This window comes from Ammospiza nelsoni, chromosome 2 (genome assembly GCF_027579445.1).
Source record: "Ammospiza nelsoni isolate bAmmNel1 chromosome 2, bAmmNel1.pri, whole genome shotgun sequence".
Taxonomy (NCBI): domain Eukaryota; kingdom Metazoa; phylum Chordata; class Aves; order Passeriformes; family Passerellidae; genus Ammospiza; species Ammospiza nelsoni.
Window position 1 is genome coordinate 20,360,757 of NC_080634.1, and position 24,643 is coordinate 20,385,399.

Consider the following 24,643-nt stretch of genomic DNA (forward strand, 5'->3'; position numbering starts at 1 on the left):
ATGCGGGAGCGCCGGCGGGGCGGCGCCGTGGGGGCTATGGCTGACGGCAACGCCGACTGGATGGGCTCGCTACCGCCCGCCCTGCGCTCCCTGCCGCTCTCCAACCTCGCCATCCCGGGTAGGGCGGCGCGACGAGGTGTACGGGGCCGGGGCTGTCCGGGCGGTGGTGGGGGAGTCGCCGCGGCGTCGCGTCCCCCGTAATAAAGTATTGAGGCTGGGGCTGAGAGGAGCCCGGTCCATCGCAGCAGAGGATGGTGGGCTTAATCTCCTGTAAATACTGCTGTGAGACGCTAACCATTGACCTGCTGCTTTCACTGCCTGTAGAAAAGGTAGCTGTGACCGCTAGCGGCCGTCCTGAGCGTTTGCAGGTGCTTTAAGTCGAGCTGAAGTCGGGTGGGGAGAATGGTTTGGCTGCGTTGACCCAGCAGCTGGAGGTTTATCAAATGGCAGACCTGCTGAGATGGGGCTCTGAGCCACCTGCTCTCGGGGGGAGTCTTCCTGGTCGTGTCAGAGGGCTTGGAACTATGTGATCTTCAGGCTCCCTCCCAATCCAGACCATTATATGGCATGTCTTTTATACCCTGGTTTACAGGTAGATAGACTTATAAATGACGACAACAATAGATGACCTGAAACTTACTTAGACTGATTTTTTGTCTCTAAAGGGTAAAAAATATTCTTCCTTGCAAATGTCAATACGGAAGATTTTTGAGGTGGTTACTGTAGCTCCTTCTGATGCTGGATGTTGCAGTCTGGTACAGGCTTGGTTTTCATTTTAGTGCTTTAGCTTGTCACTAGCACTTTGTATGTATGTTGTAGCATACATACTGTCTCAGGTTGTGTCTGCGGAGGTTCAGGGTGGGCGTTAGGAGTTTCTTCGCAGAAAGGATGATTAGACATTGGATGGGACTGCTCAGGGAGGTGATGAATCACTGTCCCTGGAGGTCTTTAAGGAAAGAGTGGATGTAGCACTGAGTGCCACGGTCCAGTTGGCAAGGTGGTGTTAGGGCTTGGGCTGGACTCTTATCTCAGCAGTGTTTTCCAATCTTCTTCTGATCCTATATAGCAGACATGTTCCTAGCAGTGTGGAATACAGGTGGCAGTTGAGGAATCTTTGCAGATGCTGAACAGCAATGGAGATCATCAGTGTTACCTTCAGAAGAGAGATCAAAGGTTGAATGAGAAGCAGTTTTGTCTGTTTTTAACACTGTGTGCATATGACAGGAGTAGCCTGCTTTTGTTCATCTGAGGATACATTCTCCCCTGGAATGATGGACTCAATTGGTTTTGATTTGAGGAGTTTGTTTGCTTCCCCACCAAGCTCCTTGTCATCCTTTGTACATAGGAACAGAGATAGAGCTCCAGGAGTGGAAACCTTAAAACTTTTTTTGAAATAAAATCAGCACTCAAAATCATGACACTGTTACTTTGCACTTCGAGGAATTGCAGCATTTAACGATTTTTTTTTTTAAGAACAAAACAATAGTATTATGGAGCTATTTAAAGTGAATGAATTGAGAGTGTACACACAAAAGAAACTTCTTAGATTTAATTTATTGTGTACTACTGTGAGTGGGTAATTGCCTTCTATATTGCCCAAGAGATCTTCATAGGGTTCTCCTGCTTAATTTGTTGCAAACCTTTTGCTTTCAGAGCTGCTTGTTTTCACTGGCTTTAGAAAAGGTAGCTGTGACTTCTGGGGGTGCTTTTAAAGCTACATTATTCTATGATTCCATGAGCTGTTAATAATGGTGTGAAACACCTTATTTGATGGTAGAGAAGATCATTCTTTCCTCACGCTTTAGAACCAACTGGTAGTAAGTAAATAATGTTGAAGATGAGTGTTCATGAGGTATATGAGCTGATTACATAATTATTTAGCTCTGCTCAAAAGGAAGAGAGACTTTGAAAGAGTTAAGACCCTTGTGTGTGTGATCAGTTCCCACGTTTGGGCTTTTCTGATACTTCTGTTGGGAAAAACTCTGGCCAAAATGCTAAACCAATATAGTCATTTGCAGGGAAAAGAGATGAGTTTTCCTGTGCAATGGCATGAGAGGAGGAATCTTTTGCAATGAAAAATTGCCAAATACTTAGTAACTAAAATGTCATCAAGGTCACAAGCATGCAGTATAGTCAACAAAAATAACCGCATTCAACAAGTGTTGACCTTATGTGAAAGTTGAAAGGGTTTTTTCTTAATTATATTCCAGTAATCCTCTTTGGATGGGGGTTTAAAAATGAACTCTTAAACATTTTGATTGTGGATGTGATCCTTGGCAGGGTATTGTATAGTGCTTGTTTAATCTCAAGCTGATTTACATTAAAGAATTTTATGAAATCACAACTATGATGCTTATATTTTCCTTGGTAAAATTTTGATCTGCGTCTGCTACTTTTCTTATTTCTCCATGTAGAAAAGGAACACAAAAATCTGGAATGCTCTCACTGATCAATTTCCAAAGTAAATCAGCTAGTTAAAGAATTAGGTGGAGAGTCTAGCTGTTCCTTGCTTGTACTTACATCCTAATAGTTGATAATACCATGGTATGTCCAGTTTGTACTGTTTCATTTGAACTGCTGCAGAAATTTTTAGAAAGGCAGGTATCTTGATGTGAAAAATGTGTGTTTTATGATTGGCTTTTTGCAAATATTAAAATGAATATTAGGTGTTGTGTTAGAAAGTAATGCTGTATTAATTCTCTTAAGTACTATGTTAAATATAGTTTTAGGTTATAGCAAAATTATTAAAATAGAAACTATACTATGTAGGATGCTTTTTTTTCTGAAGAAAGGACTCACACTGAGACAGCAGTCGCAGGACACCTAAATCTTTCAGAGAAAGAGAATTTATTGCTCCATTATCAGGAGAAACTAACTTTTTCCTGCATTGCTCGAGCAGGACGACACCATTAGGATTATGAGGAAGAAGCTGATGATGACCAGACAGAATCCTGTATTTGAATGGAATTTATGTGTCATCTGTGAGGTTTATGGATACGCAACAGGCTGTTGTTTTTAAGGGTTAATCCTTTGTTAACGGGTGTCCTTTTTTGGGCTTGTGCTGCCCAGAAAAAGGTACCCAAAGTCCATAACTCTTTGTTTCTATTGTCTCATATTGTCCTAATTCAAATTGCCCAAATTATTATTAGTTTAATTGTATTACTATTTTTATAGCCATTTTATTTCTATTAAACTTTTGAAATTTTAAAAACAAGTGATTAGCATTTTTCACACTTGATTACCTTGCTGCTAGATTCTGAAGTCTCTGCATCTGAAGGTATGGCACCATTTCCCTGTTTCATCAAACTTTTGTATTAATACTTGTATTAGAACAGGTGAAACACTTTTTCTGTCTCAGTCTCCTTTGTGTGAGGTCATTATAAGCTCCTGCCTTTTGGTTTGAGACAGCAAGGCAAGGCACTCGAGCAGATGTTCACTGCCAGCTATCAATGTTTTAAGTATTTTGTTAGTCCAGCCTCCAAGGTGCTGGATGGATGTTATGAGACGAGCAGGCAGTTCTGTTCTCCTTTGGGTCTTGGTAATAATACATTTACTTAATCCTGTTTGAACTATTCCAACTTTAAGTATGGATGTAACAGGTATACTTGGAGTTTTGGATCAATCTGTACCCCTTGCTTGGTTCCCAGTGCTGGTCAGGATAGTTAGCTGTGAGTTTTTCCATGCTGCTAATTTTTTTTCTCTGTCTTGCAGAGAAAGCATATGATGGCTAAGGCAGGGATCCACTGCTGCTTGCAGGAGCACCCAGAAGAATTATGGGTGCCCTTTAATAAATAAAGTAAGATAATCAAAAGTCCCTTCTGTCCCCTGCCTTTCCTTTTCTCCCCCTCCAAATATAAATGAGTGTGTTCCCCAGGCTAACCTGAGAAGGTTTTTGTGGTGGTGATAGTTTAGAGGGATTTTTTTATTTTGAGAAGTGGTTCTTGTCAGAAAAGCTCCTTGCAACAGCTGCTCACGGAGTTGGGCAAGCCCTAGGATGGATGCTGGACTGTGTGGATCTCCTGAGGGAGCACAGACATTAACCTGAGGTGTCATGGTGCTGCAGATGTGGACAGGAAAGAACAATAGTTAGAATAGCTGTAGAATAAATGAGTGATTGTTTCCTTTCTCATGGTTTGGCTGAAACAAAGGCTATTAGTAAAAACTAAGCTTAGTCATGGAAAAGTTAATTTCAATCTGAACTAAGTTGTTTGATAAGAGTCACTGAAGAAGAGAGCTAAAAGATGGAAAATTTGGGAAAAGTAAAATGTTTTACTTTAGCACTTTGAAATGTGATACTAAAAAAAAAATCTTAGACCAATGGTTTTTTCCTAGGGTGTTAGATTTTTTTTTAAAAAAATTTAAGATGTTTGTGTTGTAGGTCAAACTTGGTATATCTAAGGCTGATTTGAAATAGCTTACTGGTTTTTTTTTTTATTATTTTTAAGCTTTTGCCACTAGAAGTCAGTTTTTCAACCACTGATACACCTAGAGCCAAATGTCACACTCAGCAGAGTGTTCTGCTGCTGTGGAACATGCAGGCTAGGCAGGCTGCCTTTCCAGGGAGAGCTGGGACAGCTCTCCACCTGTGGCTTCTGGTGGTGTACAGGGCCTCTTCTGTCATCTTCTAGTGATCCCAGCTGGTGTGTTCTTGCTTTCTCAGAAAGCATGTGGATGGCTGGCCATAATCTCATTTCTAAGTCATGCAGAGCATTTGGAATGTGGAGCCATTTCTGTCAGCATCAGGTTGGACAGTGGCCGAGGAGTTTCCTGTGGGATGCTGGGCTGTAGGTAGCTAGAGATGACAGATAAAAAATGGATTTTACTATTCCAGAAACTTTTTTTTTAAATCATATTGACCTGAATATGGCCAGAACAAGACCATATTGGAGACTCAGAGCAGTTGTTAAAGTCTTGAACTTGACTGTTGGCTGATCCCCAAGAAGAGATGTGTCCTGGCTCTTCTGAAATAGTAAAACTTTGCTGCTCCAAACGATAGCATAGTCAAGCTGCCTAATTCCCCCTTATGACACACATCCTCTTGACTTTCTAGACAACTTGTGATATAACTTTCCATAGTTTGTGTTTGTTCATGGCAGTGTCAGTGTGACTAAGCCAAAACTTGCCACAGGACAGTGTGCCACTGTTTCTGCCCTTCCCTGAGAAGTTCATCCCAAGAGCCTCAGTAAGAAGCTTCCTGATTTTGATTTAAATGATCAAAGTACTATGAAATTTTCATCCCTGGAAAACAAAGCTTTACAAATACAGCTGGTAGTCAGTCTTAACAAGGAGCAGCCCTGCTGGCCAAGCCCATGGCTCAGCTTAAATGGGGGACGGAAGGCATGGAGAGGTGTTTCCTGAGTTGATAACCTGCTGCAAGTGACTGAGTTGGTGCAGTAGTGTGACCATCCATCCTCATGTGCCCCACACCCTGGAGGTGATGGGGCCCTGAGCATCTTCTGTACAGGATGCCATCGTCCTATCCACCAACTAACTGGCCAACTCTGCTGTCCTGACAGTGTAGCTGTTCCTTAAAAGCCCTGTGAGCTGCTTGACTTGGAGTTGACTAAGAAGAGCCAAAGTGGTTCTGAAAAGAAGCAGCAGCAAGCACTGTCCAGTTGAGAGCTGGCCACTAGGCTCTGACTGGGTTGGGTGGTTTTCCTCTTTGTCTGCCTGATCCTGGGTGAGCTGCTGAACTTGCTAATGCGATGATTTTTCTTGTTTATTTGTTCATGGGCTGCTGTGGGCTGTGGATGTGTGTGCTGAGAGGAGTGGTGGTGACCTTGAGGCTGTATCCTCCTCTCAAACAGTATTCCCATGGAGTTCTCATTAAAAGCATCATTGAATCATCTGAACTGGCCATCTGTTGGATTGGAGCTCAGAGGGAAGAAATAAAAGATTTACGTTCTGTTCCACCAAGCTTTATTTTCCCTCTCAATTTAGTTTGTATCTACTGATGAATCAGGTGGTAACCACTAGAAGAAAGTATCTGCATGAGTATAATGGTGTTGAGTATGATTGGTAAATGCAGAATTTTCTGAAAAAACAAGTTATTTTATTACTTTGTTAGGCTATTTAATTGTAACAGCAACTCTCAAATATTTTTAGAGAGGCTGTTAAACTATCTGGACTGTTACACTGGTGAGAACATTTGATGGAAGTTGTTCCACTGTTCTTAAGTAACCAAGTATTCTTTTTGTATGTCCCTCTGTGAGGAACTGGTCTGGTAGACACAAGGTCTGTGTAGGAGCTCCCCTGAAAAGCCAGTCTTACGGCTTCTCTTTTTAAAGAACTTCTGTTATCTGTTTAGCCAAAACCAAATTACTCTTGAAATACCACAAAATTTTCTTCAGACAGTATACAAAGGTCCTAATTAATTTGGTTTTTTTCTGGAAAAAAATTCTTCCTGTGATTTATTGAAATCTGTACCCTAGAGAAGGACTTAAGTGTGTCTGGTAAATGAGTCTGGTAAAGTGTCTTCAATTTGACTGTTCAGTGATCTCCAAGGAGAGATGTAAATGAATGCAGAACATGCCAAAGTTTTACTTCAATGAAGAAAACTAGTTACAGTGTTGGTATAAATGGTTGTTGCTCTCCTTCCATGTTGTGAAAGTTTGTTTGCCTGCTTTTCCAGCAAAGATGCTAAAAGAGGAGAAAATACTATGTAATAAAAATTTCTCTATAGCTTTCTCAGAAGAGAATGACCCCTTGGTCCACTCAGTTCTGAGTGGTCACAAAAGAGGAGTTTAGAACTCTAAGCTGAAGGGTTTTTTCCTTTTTGAGTGTGTGGATCCAGTCAGGCTTTGAAATGGTAGTGATATGCTTGCATTCCCATTGCAGGCAGCTGAGAATGTTGATAAATGAGAAATCATGGCTAAATGACCTTAAATTTCAATGGCAATAACTCCAGCCAGTGCCAAAAGTATTTCTTCTGGCTGGAAAGAAAATCAAACTACTCTGTGACATTGTGTCTGACAGTTTTAGGTTGTCTTTAAGCTCTTGCATCCCATTGCACTGCCTGAAAGGGGCAAATCAGGGGGGGAAATCAGAGTAGTTCTTGGATAGAGAGAGGGAGTTTTCCTAAGAGGATTTGGTCCGTACTAGGATTTGTCTTTCTTAATGAGACTGCATTAAGAATATCTAAAGGATTCTTGTAGATTTCTTAAAATATACTCATCTCTATGGTTTTAGATAATTGATTATCAATAGGATGTTTCTCATTTCTGCTTCATCTCCTTTTGCTGGACAAGTTAGTATGAACTATTTGCTGTTCATTATTGATGAACTTTTAAGATGTTAATCTTCTAGTAAGAAAATCTGGATTGTTAATGACCTGAATCCTGAGGACTTCTAGACTTTGACAGACACTTTTGCTTATCCTGTTTTCCCCTCAGTTTTGGCACACACAGGAGATCTGGTTGAAAAGAACATCAGTGAGATAGCCTTGACTTGCTTGCACTTACATCCTGTGTTTTTGGAACTTGGTTGCTGTTCTTTTGCCCATCTTGGCTGTGTAATGCCTGCTGTGCTGTGTCATGTGCAGTGGTTTGTAATGTGTGGGGAATGTACTTTGTCTAGTAAGCAAAGCTTGTGCTGAGAAGTTCAGCGTCAATACAGCTCGGGTGATTCTTTGGTCATAAGTGACCCTGTAATGTTTTTAAAGGAATGAGTATGTCTTTTTGACCTTGCTTCTTAGCTTCATGCTATGTTAAACATTTGTTTCTTGCAATTTTCATCCTGTTAGTATTCTGTTCATGTAAAGATAAATCCAGCTTATTCAGATTTATTTAAGTTTACTCACAGCACACTTGTCTGCCCTTTTGCTTTCATTTATTGCTTCTTGATTGGCCAGATGTTTGCAGAAAGTGTCTTGAGCTGCTGCTTCTGACGAGTCCACAGCCTTGGAACCAGGGAGGCTTGCAGTATGCTGAAACATGCTTGTATCCAAAAAACCCCACGAGTTTTTGTCCTGTTTTTGAGTGATTGACAGTGCACAAGTAATGTTCTATGTTGGAAGATCTCTGCACTTTGCATGCTGTATAATCATATTTTTAATATTCCACAAAGGTAAATTTGCAAGGGGTTGGCAACATGATGCTAATCCCTGTCCCTCTGCAGTATTTGCAGGAAGTATTATATGGAAACAAAAGATATTACCAAATGGTACAGAATCATAGAATATGCTGAGTTGGAAGAGACCCACAGGATCATCAAGTCCAACTGCTGACCCTGCACAGGATGCCTCCAAGAGTCACACCCTGTGCCTGAGAGCATTGTCCAAACACTGCTTGAACTTGAATAGGCTTGGTGCTGTCTCCACTTCCCTATTCCAGTGTTTAGCTGCCATATGGGTGAAGAACCTTTTCCCAAGATCCAGTGTAAGCCTCCCAACTCAGCTTTGTGCTGTTCCCTGAGTCCTGTCACTGGTCATGAGAGTCAACAGCTATAGCTAGTATTTGTTGACATTGGAGGCTTGGTAACATTCTGTTGATCAAGTGTCATTTGTTTCAGCTCCGCCATGGGTTATTTGACTATCTGTGAGTAAGTAGCATGACAAATAAACATACTGGGAAGTTAGATTTTACTGCAGATTGGATGATAAAAGGCTACTGTCCAACAATCAGCACAAGGGCTTCAACAAGAAGTCATTCTGAACTGTGAAATACAATCTATTTAACATATAAATTGAATTGAAAAGTGAGCTGTTTAACATGAAATTAACTTGAGGAATTAGTATAAGCAGAAGAAAAAAGTTTAAAGTTATGAGTGAAATTTAATCCACAGTTGCAATTACTAGGATAAAATTAAGAGATCTGTCCATAATTTTAAGTCTGGCATCTGGAATATATATACCTATATAATATTATTCTAACTATAGCACAGCTTTTGGTAGTTAAATGTCTGGGCATTTGAGGGCATGTGACTTCTTTCCTTGAAACTACCAGTCTTTGTCAGATGAAAGAAATGAAACAGAAATAAAGCTGCCAGAGGATTAGCAGTCCCCTAATTTTTGTCTTTGAATATGCACTCTCTTTCATGAATATTGCAAATTTAATGCTTGCTGCTTTGTGCCGCACATCTTTACCCAGTTGGAAGCAATTGGCAAATCATGATCTCTTCATTGCATTGCCTGTGCCTGACTGGGTTTTGGGAAGGGCTGAGCACCAGTCTGCTGCCATGTAAGGTTTGCTGTCTGAACGCTAATCCGGTCTTGTGTACAGTGATTCCATGTCCTCACGTGCAGGAAGATGCTTTTGAGGCGGTTCAGGCTGGACTTATAGCCTCTCCTTACCTGAAGGACAATGAAGATAAATTTTCTTGGCTCATCTCTGCCTTTTGACTTCTTGGTGGGTGAGGTGGAGGGTATAAATACCTAGTTTTGTTAGTTGTTCTGTCCACAATCAGTAGGTTTAAGGAATAGCTTTACTATAGGAATAGGATGTTATTTATATTTAAGTTGTTAGTTATCATGTGAAATGTCTTGCTTCAATGATTCTTGAGGTTGCTTTTTTCCCCAGGAAAAGTACTCAGCATAATTTGTGGCAATGCACGTTATTTGTGTGGTGGGGAACAACAGATGGTGAGGGATTTTTTACACATGGTGGGGTGAGGGATTTTTTACAAAGACTTTACAGTGTGTGTTGCTGTGAGAGTTTTGTGGTTCTTGCTCTGTCCAGGACCTGCCAGCCTTGCTGCTGTTGCTGGGCAGTGTCCAAGCACCTTCACACGTCCTTGTGTTAGACATTGAGGATCTGCTTAGCAAGCTCTTACACTGAGCTCCTGACAAAATGGGGCTGGTCTGCTCCATTCCTGCCATGTAGGCTCTGCCCTTTGCCTTTGAAGTTTTACAGATTTGGGTTGGTTTAGGTTATGCTTTTTCAGAAAGAAATCATGCTGTATCACATGTATCAGCAAGCAGCTTGGCTCCTGCCATAGCAACAGAATGGCAAGACTTTATGAGTTTAGAGATAGAGCAAAGGACAGCAGGGATTATTTTGACATCATGATGCAATCAGCTTAGCATGTACTTAACATTTAACAGCTAAGCTATGTTAAAAGGCAGTGCCTGATCTGGTAGTATATCACAGTGATCTTAAAGAAGGGCCTGGTGGATGATGTGGGTCTTCACCTTGCTGTTACTCCACAGCCCCACAAGTATCCAGTGCTGTTGCTGCAGGGTTTCAGTTTTTTGACCAGAGTCAAAATATTGTGGGTCCAGGTTTGGCCTAGATATTGGTGACTGGCCTTTTTAAATGACCACTGAAGACCCAGCTGGACTTCTGCTGTCTTTCCAGCCTCAGTATTGATCACAGATTGATCAACAGAATTTGTGATGGGCCCCTGCCCTTCTTAGATAGTGATGTGCTACCAAGAGTGAAAAGGAGGATACATTTTGCAAATGCAACTAGTGTTCTGCTTGGTTATATCTAGGTATACGTGTTGACTTCGATGTAAGAGGAAAGCTCCATTTCCTAGGCTTTTAGCAGAGCCATGGGGCAGGAGTTAATAGGATCTTGTCTAACTATTAGAAGCATGTCACACATAGTTCACTTTCCTGTTAAGGAGTGCAGTTTTTAAAGTATGTGTTGAAAAAGTTGCAGTGTGGTGACTTGTTTGGGTTTTTTGTGGATTTTTTTTTTTCTTTTTTAATACTGCTTTCTAGTGCTAGGTTATAAGTAAAATTTGGTTTGTGATAGTGCAGGGAGAAAATTTGCTCTTTGTATCCCTAAAAGTGCCTTGTAAGTGTCAAACTGCAAAGGAAAGACTTTTGTAGCTGCTAAGTGAATTATCAGAATAAGGAAAATAAGTTGTTTTTTGGTTCAGATTTACTTAGACAACTCTGAGGTGACAACAATGTATTAGTGGCAAGATAAAATTCTCATTCCTCTGTAAGTCAGATTTATCAGTTTAAGGGAGCATAATGGTGTGAGTGATTCCTATAGGTTCAAGGATGCTGCACTGTCTTAGTTAATACAAAATTATTTCTTATGTCATTATTCTATGTTATAAATGATCAATCAAAAGCCAAATTATCAAAAAATGTGAAAAGATTTATTTATCTTTTTCTGCAACCAAAATATGGTCCTCAAAACCACCACAGCCAAAGAGACAGCATCGAGCCCAGGATCAGCACTGGGTGAACCTGGACCCAACCTCTTATCGCATTGAATCCCCCCACCCCCGTTCATGAGAGCCGCTTCTAGCAGGGATGTTTTATACAGTTTATTGTGCCCGAGGCAAAGGAGTCCAAGTTTCTTTTGTAACTCTGCCTATTCATAGCTGGTTCTTGCACTGTGCAGAGCTGGACAGTCACCTTTTCCTGGTTGATAGCCAGCGTTGAGCAAATCCCGGGAAGTCGGCTATTCACATTTATCTTTCTGGCTCGGCTAACTTGATCGATGTTATCCGCAGAGCGAGATGATCGCTCTTAGGCGGTTTCCAATGACGGGGTAGCGGCGATCATCACGTCTCGTGCATCTATTCTTGGGCTAAAGTGCCGATTCGACTCCAGGAATTTCGGAGTTTGAATAGACATCTGCCTCTCAGCCTGCTTGTGGTTAGAGACTCATTTGGATTTCACAATCTTTATAAAATACATTCTTCTATAGTATGAATTAATTCTAACATATATTTCATTCTACAATGTTAAACTGTCTTCTACAGTGACCTAAACAGAAGAAAAAATAAAAATTGATAGAATTAAGAACTAGGAAAAAACTGAACAAAAACCACAACCAAATGAAAGATTTGTTTGTGCAGAGATACTAATTCCAAGGCAGAAGGCAAGCCCCTTGTGATTAAAGTCTACTTTCCAAATATTCTAGAAGCTTGAATGACTCATTCTGCTGTACAGGGAGGTAGGTGAAACTCAAATATCTGTAAACTACAGTTTGAAGCATCATATGGCTTCTGAAATGTCTTCACTAGATGTTTGCTCCTGGATTTTGTTTGGGATTGCATGTTTGGAGATGGGGAAAAAGAAAATCTACGTGTTGCTCCACAACTGACAGCCACTTTGTGATGTTTATTGGGACAGGTACTAAAAAGTTGCTTAAGATGGCATCTTTGGGACTTCTCACTTTTGTCTAGAAGACTGAATGGCAAGCCATAACAGAAAATCACTTATACAAATGCTGTGAAGAATTCATGGAGAATTGGTCAGAATAAGTTTTAGTGTTCATTTGTAAAGTTTAAAAACTCACCTTCACACTACCTGTTCACTGGTTTTGAACTAGTTGAAATCCATGGAAACAGAGTGCATTTAAGGTTATTGAAAAGTGATGTTTCATTTATGCACAGTCTGTTCTTTCATCTGGATTAAAAATGCCTACAAGATAATCCCATTAAATCATAATCTTGTTTGTAGCTCTGATGTCGCATCACAAAAAATGCATCAGTGCTCAAGTGAGCACTGGTACACAAATAAAAGGTTTGGATAAAGGAGGCTGTGAATGCCTCAAATGTTGTCCTGAGATTGAATGTTACAGATTGGGATTTCAAAGAGTTGCAGGCTGAGGTAGAGGAGGAAATTTGAGAAAAGCATAGTCCTAGAAGCAGAGACAAACATACAGGAATGTAAAACACAGGTGCCTGGTCACTGTACCCTGGGGCAGCTGGAAAATGAGCTCCTTGAATATGAGGTGAAGATGCTTTCTCTACACTCCAGCACAGATAGCAAGTGGGGTCTGGCTTAATGGGCCAAACTCTCGTCACCTATGTGCTTGCTGGAAATTCACAAGGAAGGTGAGCCTGGAGCAGCTACAGCTTCTAGGCTAGATTGCTGGTCCCTAGTGCAAATGACCACAAATCCTTGGTAAACCCCAGTCTGTGGTGGATCGGCTTCTGCACGTCTTTGCTTTATGCTGTTCTGGTACGGTGCAGGCCAAGATACACTGCCTTTTTACTCATTGTTCTGTTGCTGACTTGGCTCAGGTAGGGATATTTCAGTCACTCTGAAACTTTTATTTTGGAGCTTTGTTGCTTCTCAGGTTTTTTTCCAGTTTACTACTGAATTTTCAATTGGAGGTTTTTCTAATAAGCCATAATTTTATATTGGAGATGCAGTTTCTCTGCCAAGGTACAGGTTGTGTCACAGAAGCTTTTTTGGACATGCATTATTTTGGTTGGAACTGGTGATTTTGATTGTTGGTTGTTATAAATGATCAAATCTCTAGCCAAATTTATAAAAATTTACCAGCTTTATTAGATCAAATAACAAAAAATAGAAAATTTCAAAATCCCACCACAGCCAAGACAGCGTCAGCCCCGAGTGCAGCTGCTGGGTGACCTTGGGTTCCTGCTGACAGAGTGACAGCCTTCCCCTGAAGGTTCACCACAGTCAGCTTATATACAGTTTATTCTGCCTGAGGCAGAGATGACCACATTATTTCTTTGTGTCTCTTTGCATGTAAAGTTGGATCCATACATGTGTAGAAACAGACAAAAAAGGAGTCCAAGACCCAGACAAGTGTCTGAGTACCCGGGCAGAAGATGTATTCACATGGAGTAGGTGATGCCAGCTCCTGAGTACTATAGATTTAATCAGTCCAGGTGCCCAGTCTTGTGAGCTTCTTGAGACATTCCATTAATAATCTCCCAGGAAGGTCCAGATGATATCTTGCAAATGCTGGTGCCAAAGGAAACCCCCTCTGATAGCCCATGTCTGTCCTATTCATACGGTAACAGATCTGGTAGTGTCTCAGCATGGTCCGGCAGGCAGTTACCATGTGCATCACTCTGTTCCGGTCAGAGCGACTGCAGGTGTAGCTCACGGCCCAGGGCTCCCCTATTCATACCGCAACAGGTTTGATATTATGTTAACGCTCTCCGGGAACTGGTTATAATGTGAATAGAATGCTGTTCCCGGCCAGAGTGGTCACAAGCATAGGTTTGATTTTCTCCTAATATTTTATACGTACATATGTCTATTTCTACAGCATGAATTATCTCTATCATATATAACATTGGTTGTATGTTTTTGATGAATTTTCTTTTCACCATGCCTTTGGTCACTTGAAAGCTTGTCAGGTAGAAGACATGTTCATGAATTTGTTTAACATGAGCTTGGTATCCATCCACACTGTAACTGGTGGTGTGTTCAGTTGTTCCACCTCTAGGTCCAGCCAGTCATTGCCCACTGTTCAAACTACTAATCATTTATCTGCCATCTTGGGGCTAAAGGGAAATGTGCTGGTAAGGTGTGTGCAGGTGCAGATCCCTCAGTCCATTATGTGAATAAAGAAACCTGTTCCAAGATGTTTGGTGTGTAAGGTTATGGTTGAATATACCAGGTGTAAAATAAAAAATTAAGTCTCAGATTTTTAAAATTATTCTGGAGTCTCATCCTAGATCAGTCATGTACCAGGCTTTGGGAAAGCTTTGGGGGTTGATTTGTAATTTGTGAGGGAAGGAATGAAGGAAGGTTAGAAGGAGGTTTACCTTTACCACAAATGTTTGTTTTGTGGTGTTCAGAGAGCGTTGAAATTGGAAGCTCGTGAAAGAAAGTTCAAACTGAGGACCTTATGAAGCGATATGTGGAATAAATAAACTCCACAACCAGATATAGTTATGAAGTGGGTATGTCAGCGCCCAGCACAAGCGAGATAGCTCTCGTGAAAACTTGTGCCTTGAGCCTCAGTCTGACCCTTATCTTTATTCACAAAGATGTTCCATATGCAATACATTGCACAACTTTGCCATGCGTATTCAATCTCTGCCCCCCCTGTTCTCGCTTTGCATGGTAATCAGATCCACGCCCTTCTGGGCATGTGTTGTTTGCTGTGGTGGTCACACGGGGGTCTCTCGGTAGTCTCTGAGGCTGAAGATTGTGGTCTTCCTCATGACTGAACTTTTGAACTTTTCTCTTTTGCGCATGCGCTTTTGGTCCCTTGGTGCTTATGGCGGAGGTTTCTCAAGTAAAAAGGTTAAAATTCAACACATAGTTCTACAGTCTAAACTTTAAATGCTTAATTCATATTGCTAACTCAAGTGAACTCCAAAAATCTCTATTTCACTTATGCTTAACTCTTGTTATACTGTCAGGGAAAAGGTGTAAAGGATAGTCTGAAAGACTCACATATGAGCATAATGCTTCTGCACCCCTGTAACACATGTAGGACTTTGTTCAGTTTTCAGGCCACATGTGTTATGGGATAGCCACTTTTTCTAAAATTAATTTTTCTTGGCTTTTTTTCTAGGATCACATGATTCTTTCAGCTACTGGGTTGATGAGAAATCTCCAGTGGGACCAGACCAAGCAACAGCCATCAAACGTTTGGCCAGAATTTCCTTGGTTAGAAAGATCATGAAGAAATGGTCAGTGACTCAAAATTTGACTTTCAAAGAGCAGTTAGAAGGCGGGATCCGCTACTTTGATCTTCGTGTATCTTCTAAACCTGGGGAAATAGGACAAGAGATTTACTTCATACATGGCTTGTTTGGCATCAAAGTATGGGATGGGCTGAAGGAAATGAATAGTTTTCTTGAGCAGCACCCCAAGGAAGTAATCTTCTTGGATTTCAATCATTTCTATGCCATGGATGACAGCCATCACCACTTCTTGATCAACAGGATCCGCTCAGCATTTGAATCCAAACTTTGTTGTGTTGAATGTGTAGAATATGTCACGTTACTGTACATGTGGGAGAAGAAACACCAGGTACGGAAAGGATGTTTAATGTTTTTCAAACCCAAAATGTTAAGATTTTAAAGAGACAAGCCAAGTGTAGCTCCCACTCACAGATATTGGACCGAGGATGTTGCTGATAGTCAAGTTAAAGCCCACTGGGGCCTCGTCTATGCAATGTGCATGTTTTCCTCCATTTACATGCAGCCATGTATCCCCTCTTCTATGGTGTGGCCAGTCTGTCCTGCTCCCAAGCACATTTGTTAAATAATTAAACTGTAGTGTCCTTGGAGCCTTGTGCCCCTTACAAAGGGTTTTCTCTTCTGGAAGGGGATGTAATGCACAGTTGTGTTGGTGAGGATTTTATTAACTGTTGTCTTTCTAGCCAGTGTGAAGCATATAAGCTTTAGCATGACTAAGGTATGGATGGAATTTCTTAACTCCTTTGCAGCCATCCAGATCTGCAGAGGTGAGGTTAATAGCTCTTCTCTGTGGTAACTGCTTCCATAGGTACACAGAAACTGAGTACAGAAAAGGGTTTCAGCAGCAGCACATAATTCTTGAACTGGAAATGAGGCTTTGAGGAATTGTTTTGAACTGATGCTGTCAATGTTAAGCTTCAAAATTAATCTTCTGTAAATGTGGGTGTTTGTAAAAAACGTGTCCTCTTTATGCTGTAGAGAAGCACCTTACAAGGTAAAAAACATTAATTTTGGATTTGAGGGTTTTGCTGACAGCAGGACTGCCTTTGGTTTCTCATGCAGCAAGTGTGAGCGCTATGCCAGTACTTCAGTCATGTGCCAATCAGCCCTGCACACTTTGCCCTCTTAGAAGGAGGTATTCGGAAGATGGCAAGGCTGCTAAAATCCTTACCTTCAAGTACAGATAGAGTATTTTCTGGCATTAAGAAGTTGCAATGCTTTTAAGCTGAGCTCTTTAAATGACAAAGGCAACTTTGTCATTTTAAACTGATGACCCATAAAGCCTGAAGCAATCTTGTCCTCAAAGCTGAATGAAATTATCTTCATCTCCTTTGGCTGTAGTGCAACGAATACACTGACACTCATGACTCAAGAGCAACTTTTTTACTTAGTCCTCTTCACTGCTATGCTAGGTGTAACAGTACTGTATGAACATAAACCAATGCAGCAGCCTGTTCAAATAAAAATATAGTAATTTTGACTTGTTTTGGTTTTGTTTTTTTCTTTTTTTGTTCTCTTAGGTTCTCATATTTTACCACCACCCTTTGTATCAGGCATATCCCTTCCTGTGGCCAGGTAATAAAATGCCAGCACCATGGGCTAATACAACTAATGTGCACAAACTGCTGCAGTTCCTGGAGACCACACTTGGGGAACGAAGTCGTTACGGGACTTTCCATGTATCTCAAGCAATTCTCACGCCTCGAGTGAAAACGATTGCACGGCATCTGATTCGTGGTCTGAAGAACACACTTGTTCATAGGTAAGGACTTGTCTTGATTGTCTCAGTTCTTTACTTAACATGTCTTGTGTTGAAAGAGGCACTGAGCAAGAAACAAACTAGGAGATGTTTGCTTAGGCTTGCTGAAAGCATGCCATTTTGCTCAGTACTGTTGTTCATGAAAGATACTTGCATTCATTGAAAATAAAGACAGTGGAAATAATAAAGGAACAGGGTATATATGTGTTTCCTGGTAATTGGAACTTTTGAAATGTGATATGATTTTGTAAAATGTAGGATGGATGTGTGGCTTCAAACCAGTAATTCATTTCAAACTGGCTGAAGTTGGTTTTAAGGGAGTAGGGGTGAAAAAAGCTTGTGCCACAGAGGAAAATTGCTTATTTCTGGACTTAGTTTTACATTTATCCATACAGATGTCTCAGTAATTTCAGTAACAGCCAGAGGTGTATGACCTAGGGCAGTATTTTATCTTGTATTTTAAGGGAGCTGGGGGGAAGGCTTTCCAAAAATTAGATTCACCATTTGACTTAATACCATTGACCATTGTACAATTAATTTTCCTATGAGTAAGGTCCCTGTAAGAGAATTTTGCTTTGATTAGCACAGAGTGACAGTGATTTTTATTAGTATTAACAGCATGACCAGGATAGTTTAATATTATTTATTTTATGGAATTACCACCTTCTAGCCCATTTGCTAAAAATTACCAGAACTGTAAAAGTCCTCGTGGATATTAGGAAGAAATCTTTACTGCGAGGGAGGTGAGGCCCTGCTTCAGGTTGCGTAGAGAATTTGTGGATGCCCCATTCCCTGGAAGTGTTCAAGGCCATGTTGGGTCGGGCTCGAAGATGTCCCTGCAAAAGGCAAGGGCTGTTAGAATGCGATGATATTTAAGGTCCTTTCCGACCCAGGCCACCCAGTGATTCTGTGAATAAGAGAATCGGTGGTTAGGTATAAATCTCGGCGTTTTCAGTCCCGCTCGTGCTTGGAGGCGTTAGTGCGGCCCGAGCTGTTGGTTCGGTGTCGGGGCCGCGCTCGGCACCAGGTGGCGCCGGGGGCCCGCGAGCGCCGGACCCTGCGGGGCATCCGCGCCGAGGCCGGGCGGGATTGCTGGGCCAAAACTACCCCAGGATCGTTGCATTTCGTGGAATGGGCGGGCAACTCTGTTTCGAGGGACTCCTGGCACAGATCTGTGCTCTAAGCCACTCTGACCGGGAAGCCTGCCTTCAGTCCGTCCCTTTCTCTCATCCTTACCGCTTGTTTGCAATTAAACCGAAAGTTGCAGATAGGTGCTGCTGTTTGTGTGTGATTACTTGTGTGCATTTGCACAAGCTAGCTGATATGCAAATCTGTCCTTGTTTTATGTAGATGCCTGCCTTCTTGTATGGAAATTTTGCCCTGGATTTGAATATTTAAATGTTCTGAGGTCTTGCTAAAGGAGACTTGCAACAAGTCACACTTACCTGGCTGAAGTGTGGTGTGTCCCTTGGCAATAGTTATGCCTTTACTCATAGTTCTTGATAAGTTTTTTTTATTGTCCTGATTCAGCAGGCGTGAAGTGATTTTAAGTTTTTTGGATTTGCTTTTTTCTCTTAATCATTCTGTTAGCTAATTTGCTAGCCTACCATCTTCTCAAATAATGTATACATGTTACAGCACTAATCTAAATAATGCAAACATATTTAACCGTTTGTGTCTAACTGCTGAAAAGCATGGTATTTCATGTTAGAGTGCAAGAGAGCTGGTGCAGACTCCTAACCTTGAAATTTCTCCCCATAGTAGAATTTCTAACTCTGTTTAATTCAGTTCCTGACACAACTCTCCTTTACCCAGTTGTAGCGATGTATAAGCAGGATGTTCAACCCCTGTGGAGCTGACAGCTTCGTTCTAGGTTTGGTTTCTCTGACCCCATTGCTCTTGAGTGAGTCTGGAAGCTGGAGGGAATTTAGGAGAAATGCGATGCTGCTGCCTCCAACTTTTTCTCCTGCCTCCCCTGAGGCAGAGGAGGGCAAGGGAGCATCTTGGGCGAGGCATGGCCTTGCTTTGTGTTACACTGGTTTGCTGTGAAATTGAGCATTTGACTTAACGTGTGCTTGGGTGCAAACAAACCACGGTGGAGAAAATTTTAGTGCAGTGTTAAATCCTGAAGCACAGACTACCCAGTGAATATAGAGGGGTTTTTTATGTCTCCTAGTTGGCACTGATGACTGACCAATATGTCTGTTTGATAGCTAATGACCTTGTGCTGTGTTAAGCACTCATTAGCCAATTGCATTTAGGGTGACATCCCTGATCACAAATATGAGATAATATATTTTCTAAACAGCATGTTGTGCTTGAAATGAGAAGAGTAGGTATACAAAGGTGCCTCTTTTAAAGTGTTTAATTTTCTTTATTTCACTTTCTTTAGGAACCTGCCCATGATTTTGAATTGGGTGAAAGCACAGAGGCCTGGTGTTATGGGTGTTAACATAATTACATCAGACTTTGTGGAGCTGGTTGATTTTGCTGCTACAGTTATTGCATTGAACGACCTCCTTTTGGAAGAGGATGAATCTGCAACTTAAATCCTGATTGCTGTGTTCCACATGTGCTCCTTAGTGGACGTCTTTGAACTATGCTTAATGTTTTACTTGTCAAGTGAAACCTATTGTAATCTCTCTCTGTGAAAAAATGTTTCCTAGAGGAAACGTGGTTAAACCTCATGTACAGCCAGGTCCCTTCTCCTGGAGTTGTGTGGACCTGAGTTAGCCGAGTACTGTGTGTGTGTGCTGCTGTGTCTGTCTGTCTGTCTGTCTTTCTGTGTATGCGTGCTCTGTGTGGCTGAGCTATGCACACATCTGCTGCTGACAGGGGCTGGCCTCTGGAGCAGATGTACCCTATTGTGGCACGCATCTCCTCGGTGACCATACTCCCAGCGCCCGTGTGTGCATCCTGCCTGCTTCCCATGGCCAGGGCTCACTCCAGGGATCACTGCTGATCCCACTGGCAGCCTGACCAGGCTGACCAGGTGGAGTTGTTCTTGGGCCACCTCTGGCATAGCTGAGCTCAGCTGGAGGCTCTACTCGCTATGCTGTTTTAGACACTACCTCTGACTTACTTGAAGAGACAATACTGCTGTTGTTCAGGGCAAACCTGTTAACACTGTGTTAAATATCCAAACTGTCCTTTGGGCCTGAGAGGTGAAGGCTTGGCACAATCTTTCTTCTTGACCTCTTTATTTTACTTTATTACTTCAATAAATTAGTTGCAACTGTGATTAAGTATATTTCTTTTGGCATTAATTTGGAGAATATTTCAGTCTCCAGATTTTGAGGATTATGACTCAAGTCTGAATTCCTGTTCGCTGTGACATATAGGAAACATTAATTTTCCTGAATTACTGGCATCTTTAGGAAAATACAGCATAACCTTTCTTTTTTACCTCTTGGTCACTTGGGTTTTTTTAATCCATCAAATTTTCTTTGGGGAAAGTCTATCACCCAGGCAAGCCCTTCTCTGGAAGGAGGTGGGCCAAGTGGGGGCTTGCTTGATATTCAGAGAACTGGAGCTGACATGGACTGCTCAAAGCCCAAATATTGGATCATTGTGATCTGTGATGGGACAGTGAATTCTGCAGTCAGACCTGAAAACTGTGCTTTTAGAGAGCCACACCTATTAAAGGAGAAATTTCTCCAGCCTTCACCTGCTTGTGACAGAGTAAGCAATAATCACACAAGCAGAGGAGGGTGTTAGTACTGCTTCTTTCTTTAGTCACATTTATTTTTGTGCTGGTTCACAATGAAATGTGACCATGTATGTTTGGGCCAATGCAATCGTATATTGGTACTTATCAGCACTTAATTTACTAGCTGGCAGTATCCTATGGTCTCATTTATTGTTGTTTTTTTTTTTTAAAGCACAAAATGGACTGATTAGCAGATACTTCTCTGCTTAATCATCTTCCTGAAGGAACTGTTGGTGCACTGTTTATTCACTGATTATGAATTTGTATTTATCTCTAAGCTTATTTATTATAGAATGGATTGTCTATATACATATTTAATTCAAATGAAAAATTAATCTCCAGATTTATTATTTCTTTCGTTGTTTTATCCTGTGTCTGCCATCATGGTCTGACAGCTGTGAAAAATCACAGCCTTCTTTGTTTGCTAGTCACAACTCAGGAGAAATGTAAAGGTTTGCAAACCTTCCATGTGAACCTTGGCCGAGTTCAGAGCAGACTGTAATCTGAATTATCTGTTGTTTGCATGGCTTTCATTAGAGTTCCTTGAATTTTTTAACTGAATAATTTCTCAGAGGGAGTTGGAGGTAGGGGAAGTGCTTGTCACTCAGTCTCCTTTCCACTTGTGTCTCAGTGATAGAGGACAAGTCATAAAAATCAGGGTTTGGGAACTATGTTCAAATTTCTAGTTTAATACTTCTTTTTAAAACCACAGCAGAAGATTTTTATTAGGTTTGGTAATTTTTTTTCTTGTTGATGAAACCATCAGAACCTGTTTTGAACAGTTCTGTTCAGTCTGCAAGTTTATTTAAAATACCTGGATTTTCCTTAGTTTAATTTTGTTTACTTTACTACTGATTTACTCATGGCCCCAGCTGAAACTCCACGTGGATTTGGTTTTGTTGCTTTTCTTCTGCAAATTGTCTTGGTGCTCAGAGTTCAATTGGATGTTAACACCAAGGTTGTGGGTTTGATCCCTGTATGGGCCATTCATTTAAGAGCGGGATTCATGACCCTTACGGGTTGCTTCCAACCCAGAATATTCTGTGATTCTCTAACCTGGCTTGCATGCCACTGAGGCAGAAATAATACCTTTGCAAGGTTCCCCTGCAGAACCGGAAGATAAAGCAAGATGAAGTGAGTATGATGTTTGTATTTGACCCTTAATATATTTTGTACTGTATATATATATATATCTGCCTCAAGTGAGATTTGGCTTAACCAGTATTTGTATCATGTGTGCACAGTAATGACTAGTATTAGTCCTTCTGCTGTATTTATTTGAATAGAAATGGGATGGGTGCAGGACTTTGGTTACACATTTTTAAGTGCAAATTCAGAATTTTCTCTAACGTATTGGCTGTTAGTTCTTGCCTCATGAAACATGCTGGGTATTAAGAGTATTAGCAGAGGGAAAAGAAATGGAAAATAGATTTAGTATTAATGGTTTAAGTATGTGGGAGGGGAAACATTTCTGTAAGTTTGGCCTCTCAGAAGAGACTTGTCATTTCAGAGCTTGGTGGTGTGCATCCAGTGTGAGGAACCTGACAGTCTTAAATGGTGAGCTGGGCAGTTGGCAGGTAACATTTGTCTATGACATGACATCTCCTGGCTACTCTGGGCAGCATTCATGCTGGTGTTTAGAATTGGTCCTAGGGTTTTCCGGAACCATCTCAAGCAATATGAACTACCTTTTGTGTATTCTGTCACACAGAGAAAAGCTATCCATATAATGGGCTTATCTTGCTTACTCAACACCAAAACATATTGACTTCCTCATGCTTTGCAAAATTGAGCTCATCTAGGCTTGGACTTTGGGTTGTGGACTCTATTTTCCAGCATTACAAAATTAAAAGGTGTGCTGGGCAGGAAGGGAGGATCAAGGAAGTAGGGCAGTAGTTTGCACTCAGTGCCCACAAAGTAGGTGTGGTAGTGCTTAGCCCAGTTCTGGGCAGCAGAGTGGAGCAGGTCTGGCAGGTGAGCAACAGCCTTGCAGCTCACACTGAGGCACTTGGCCAAGTCTGGCCCCTGAGCAGTCTGCTCCTGAGGTCAGCAAATAACAGCCTGCAAGGTCAGGATGTGTGAGCTTGAGGAGAATAAAGATGGGTGTGAGCACAGGAGAAGGTGGGAGGTTTTTAGTGTTGGTGTAGATGTACCTCTGGTGAATACAGTGGTTTTAGTCTTGCTTGTATATCTGTAAAGTGGTAGAGTTCACTTTTAAACAGGCTGGGAAAAAAACCTCCCCAGAAGAATTGTTCTGACCCCTTGACCGTTTGGTAGGTGCTGGAAGAGGAGAAACCAGAAAACAAGCAACTGCTTGAGGCAAAGTACTTAAACTGTGTGTTTTGGCTCAGATGGGAGTAGGGCTTCTGCCAGCATGCTCATCCATTCTCATCTGGATAAGCCTTTGGAAGTAGTTTCTTTGTGTACTTCTCTCAGGTGTCAGAGTTCATCGATGCATCATTTAGCAGACAAAGATTTTGGACTTAGAGAGATAAAGAGACAGAGGGCATGGATATTTTGATTTAGGGTTGGGTTGCCTATGGAAGTCTTACTGTGCACGTGTGACTTGAGGTTTACTTAAATATGCAGTATTTAATATGACATCCATATGCTTTTTTTGTAAGACTTTCTTCTTGACTTGAACACATAGTTACCAAACCCTAATAATCAAAATTTTGGTCAGAGGACCACTGTTTGGGACAGAACTTCAGGCAACTTTTCAATACTTGTTAAAGCACAGAGAAATTGTCTAATATGGGAAGCAGAACTGACTCAAAAAATTATTTGAAGTATAGATTAGGTCTAAATGAAGTTCTTTTGGCAGTGAAAAATAAGACTTTTTTTTCTCCTTCTTTGACAAATCCTTATTTCAGCTTTGGTTTTAGCTCAACAGATAGGTAGAAGAGCCAGAGCATATGGTGAGAAGCAAATAAATTTTATGCTAAGGACATGTATGTAGGACTAGCTGTGGTAAGAGTATGATGATTTACTTAATGATACCTTTAGTGGTAATCCCATCCGCACTTTGGTTTAGGCTGTTAAATCAGTCTCTTTTTGCATTAAAAATAATCAGTCCCACTAATTCAATACATCTGTTCTATTGAAGTGTGTTTACTCCTAAATGCATATTTATTTTTCTAAAAATCTTACCAAGTAAACAGCTACACTGTAGGGACTGCAATAGGAATGTCAACTCTAGAACTGTATGCTGAATCTGCTTATATTTTATAGCCATGAATATTTATGCATTGTGTGTTGTCCGTTTAAGTAGTACTTCTCTTACCCTTTGTTAGACCTGTCATACCATCTACATTGAACTGCAGTGTATTCTTAATTTTGAAAGAAATGTTGATCAGCACATCCTATGTAAAAATAATTTAGATGGTTTTTTGATTTTTCTCAATGTCAAATATATTTTCCTCATGAATTTTTTTTTTAATTTATACTGTGGAAGGGTGCCAAGGGGACCAGGTGAAGAGGAGTTACCAATTCTCAGTATTTTGTGCAGTCTGTCTTCTTATGGCAGTTTGTGCTTTACCCACCTGTCTGATTTTGTGAAACCAGGATGCCTCATCTGAACTGCAAATAAATTTGGGGGTTTACATCTGTTTCTTCTGCTTTATATCACTGATAGTTTTAATCCTGAAAATAAAAAGTACAACTTGAGCTAATCATCTTTGCTGTGTGTTCTGTACTGCTGTTCTGATACATGATGATGTTGTGAATCAACTATCAGTTGAGCTGAGTAACTTCTCTGATGCAGAATGGTGTCATGGAAGGTTGGTTTGGGATTTTTTTTGAGGTGCTACATCTTGCTGTACTTTTGTCCCCTGAGGAGGCAGATGCAGACA

At 41.0% G+C, this 24,643-nt stretch overlaps 1 protein-coding gene across 1 annotated transcript; it reads left to right on the forward strand.

The window, feature by feature from the left end:
• On the forward strand, positions 1 to 24,458 carry PLCXD2 (phosphatidylinositol specific phospholipase C X domain containing 2). Its single transcript, XM_059466954.1, has 4 exons — positions 1 to 118; positions 15,195 to 15,655; positions 16,845 to 17,086; positions 19,476 to 24,458. Exons 1-4 carry the CDS (start codon positions 1 to 3, stop codon positions 19,630 to 19,632), a joined length of 978 nt encoding a protein of 325 aa, XP_059322937.1. The 3' UTR covers positions 19,633 to 24,458.
• The last annotated feature ends 185 nt before the right edge of the window (positions 24,459 to 24,643 follow it).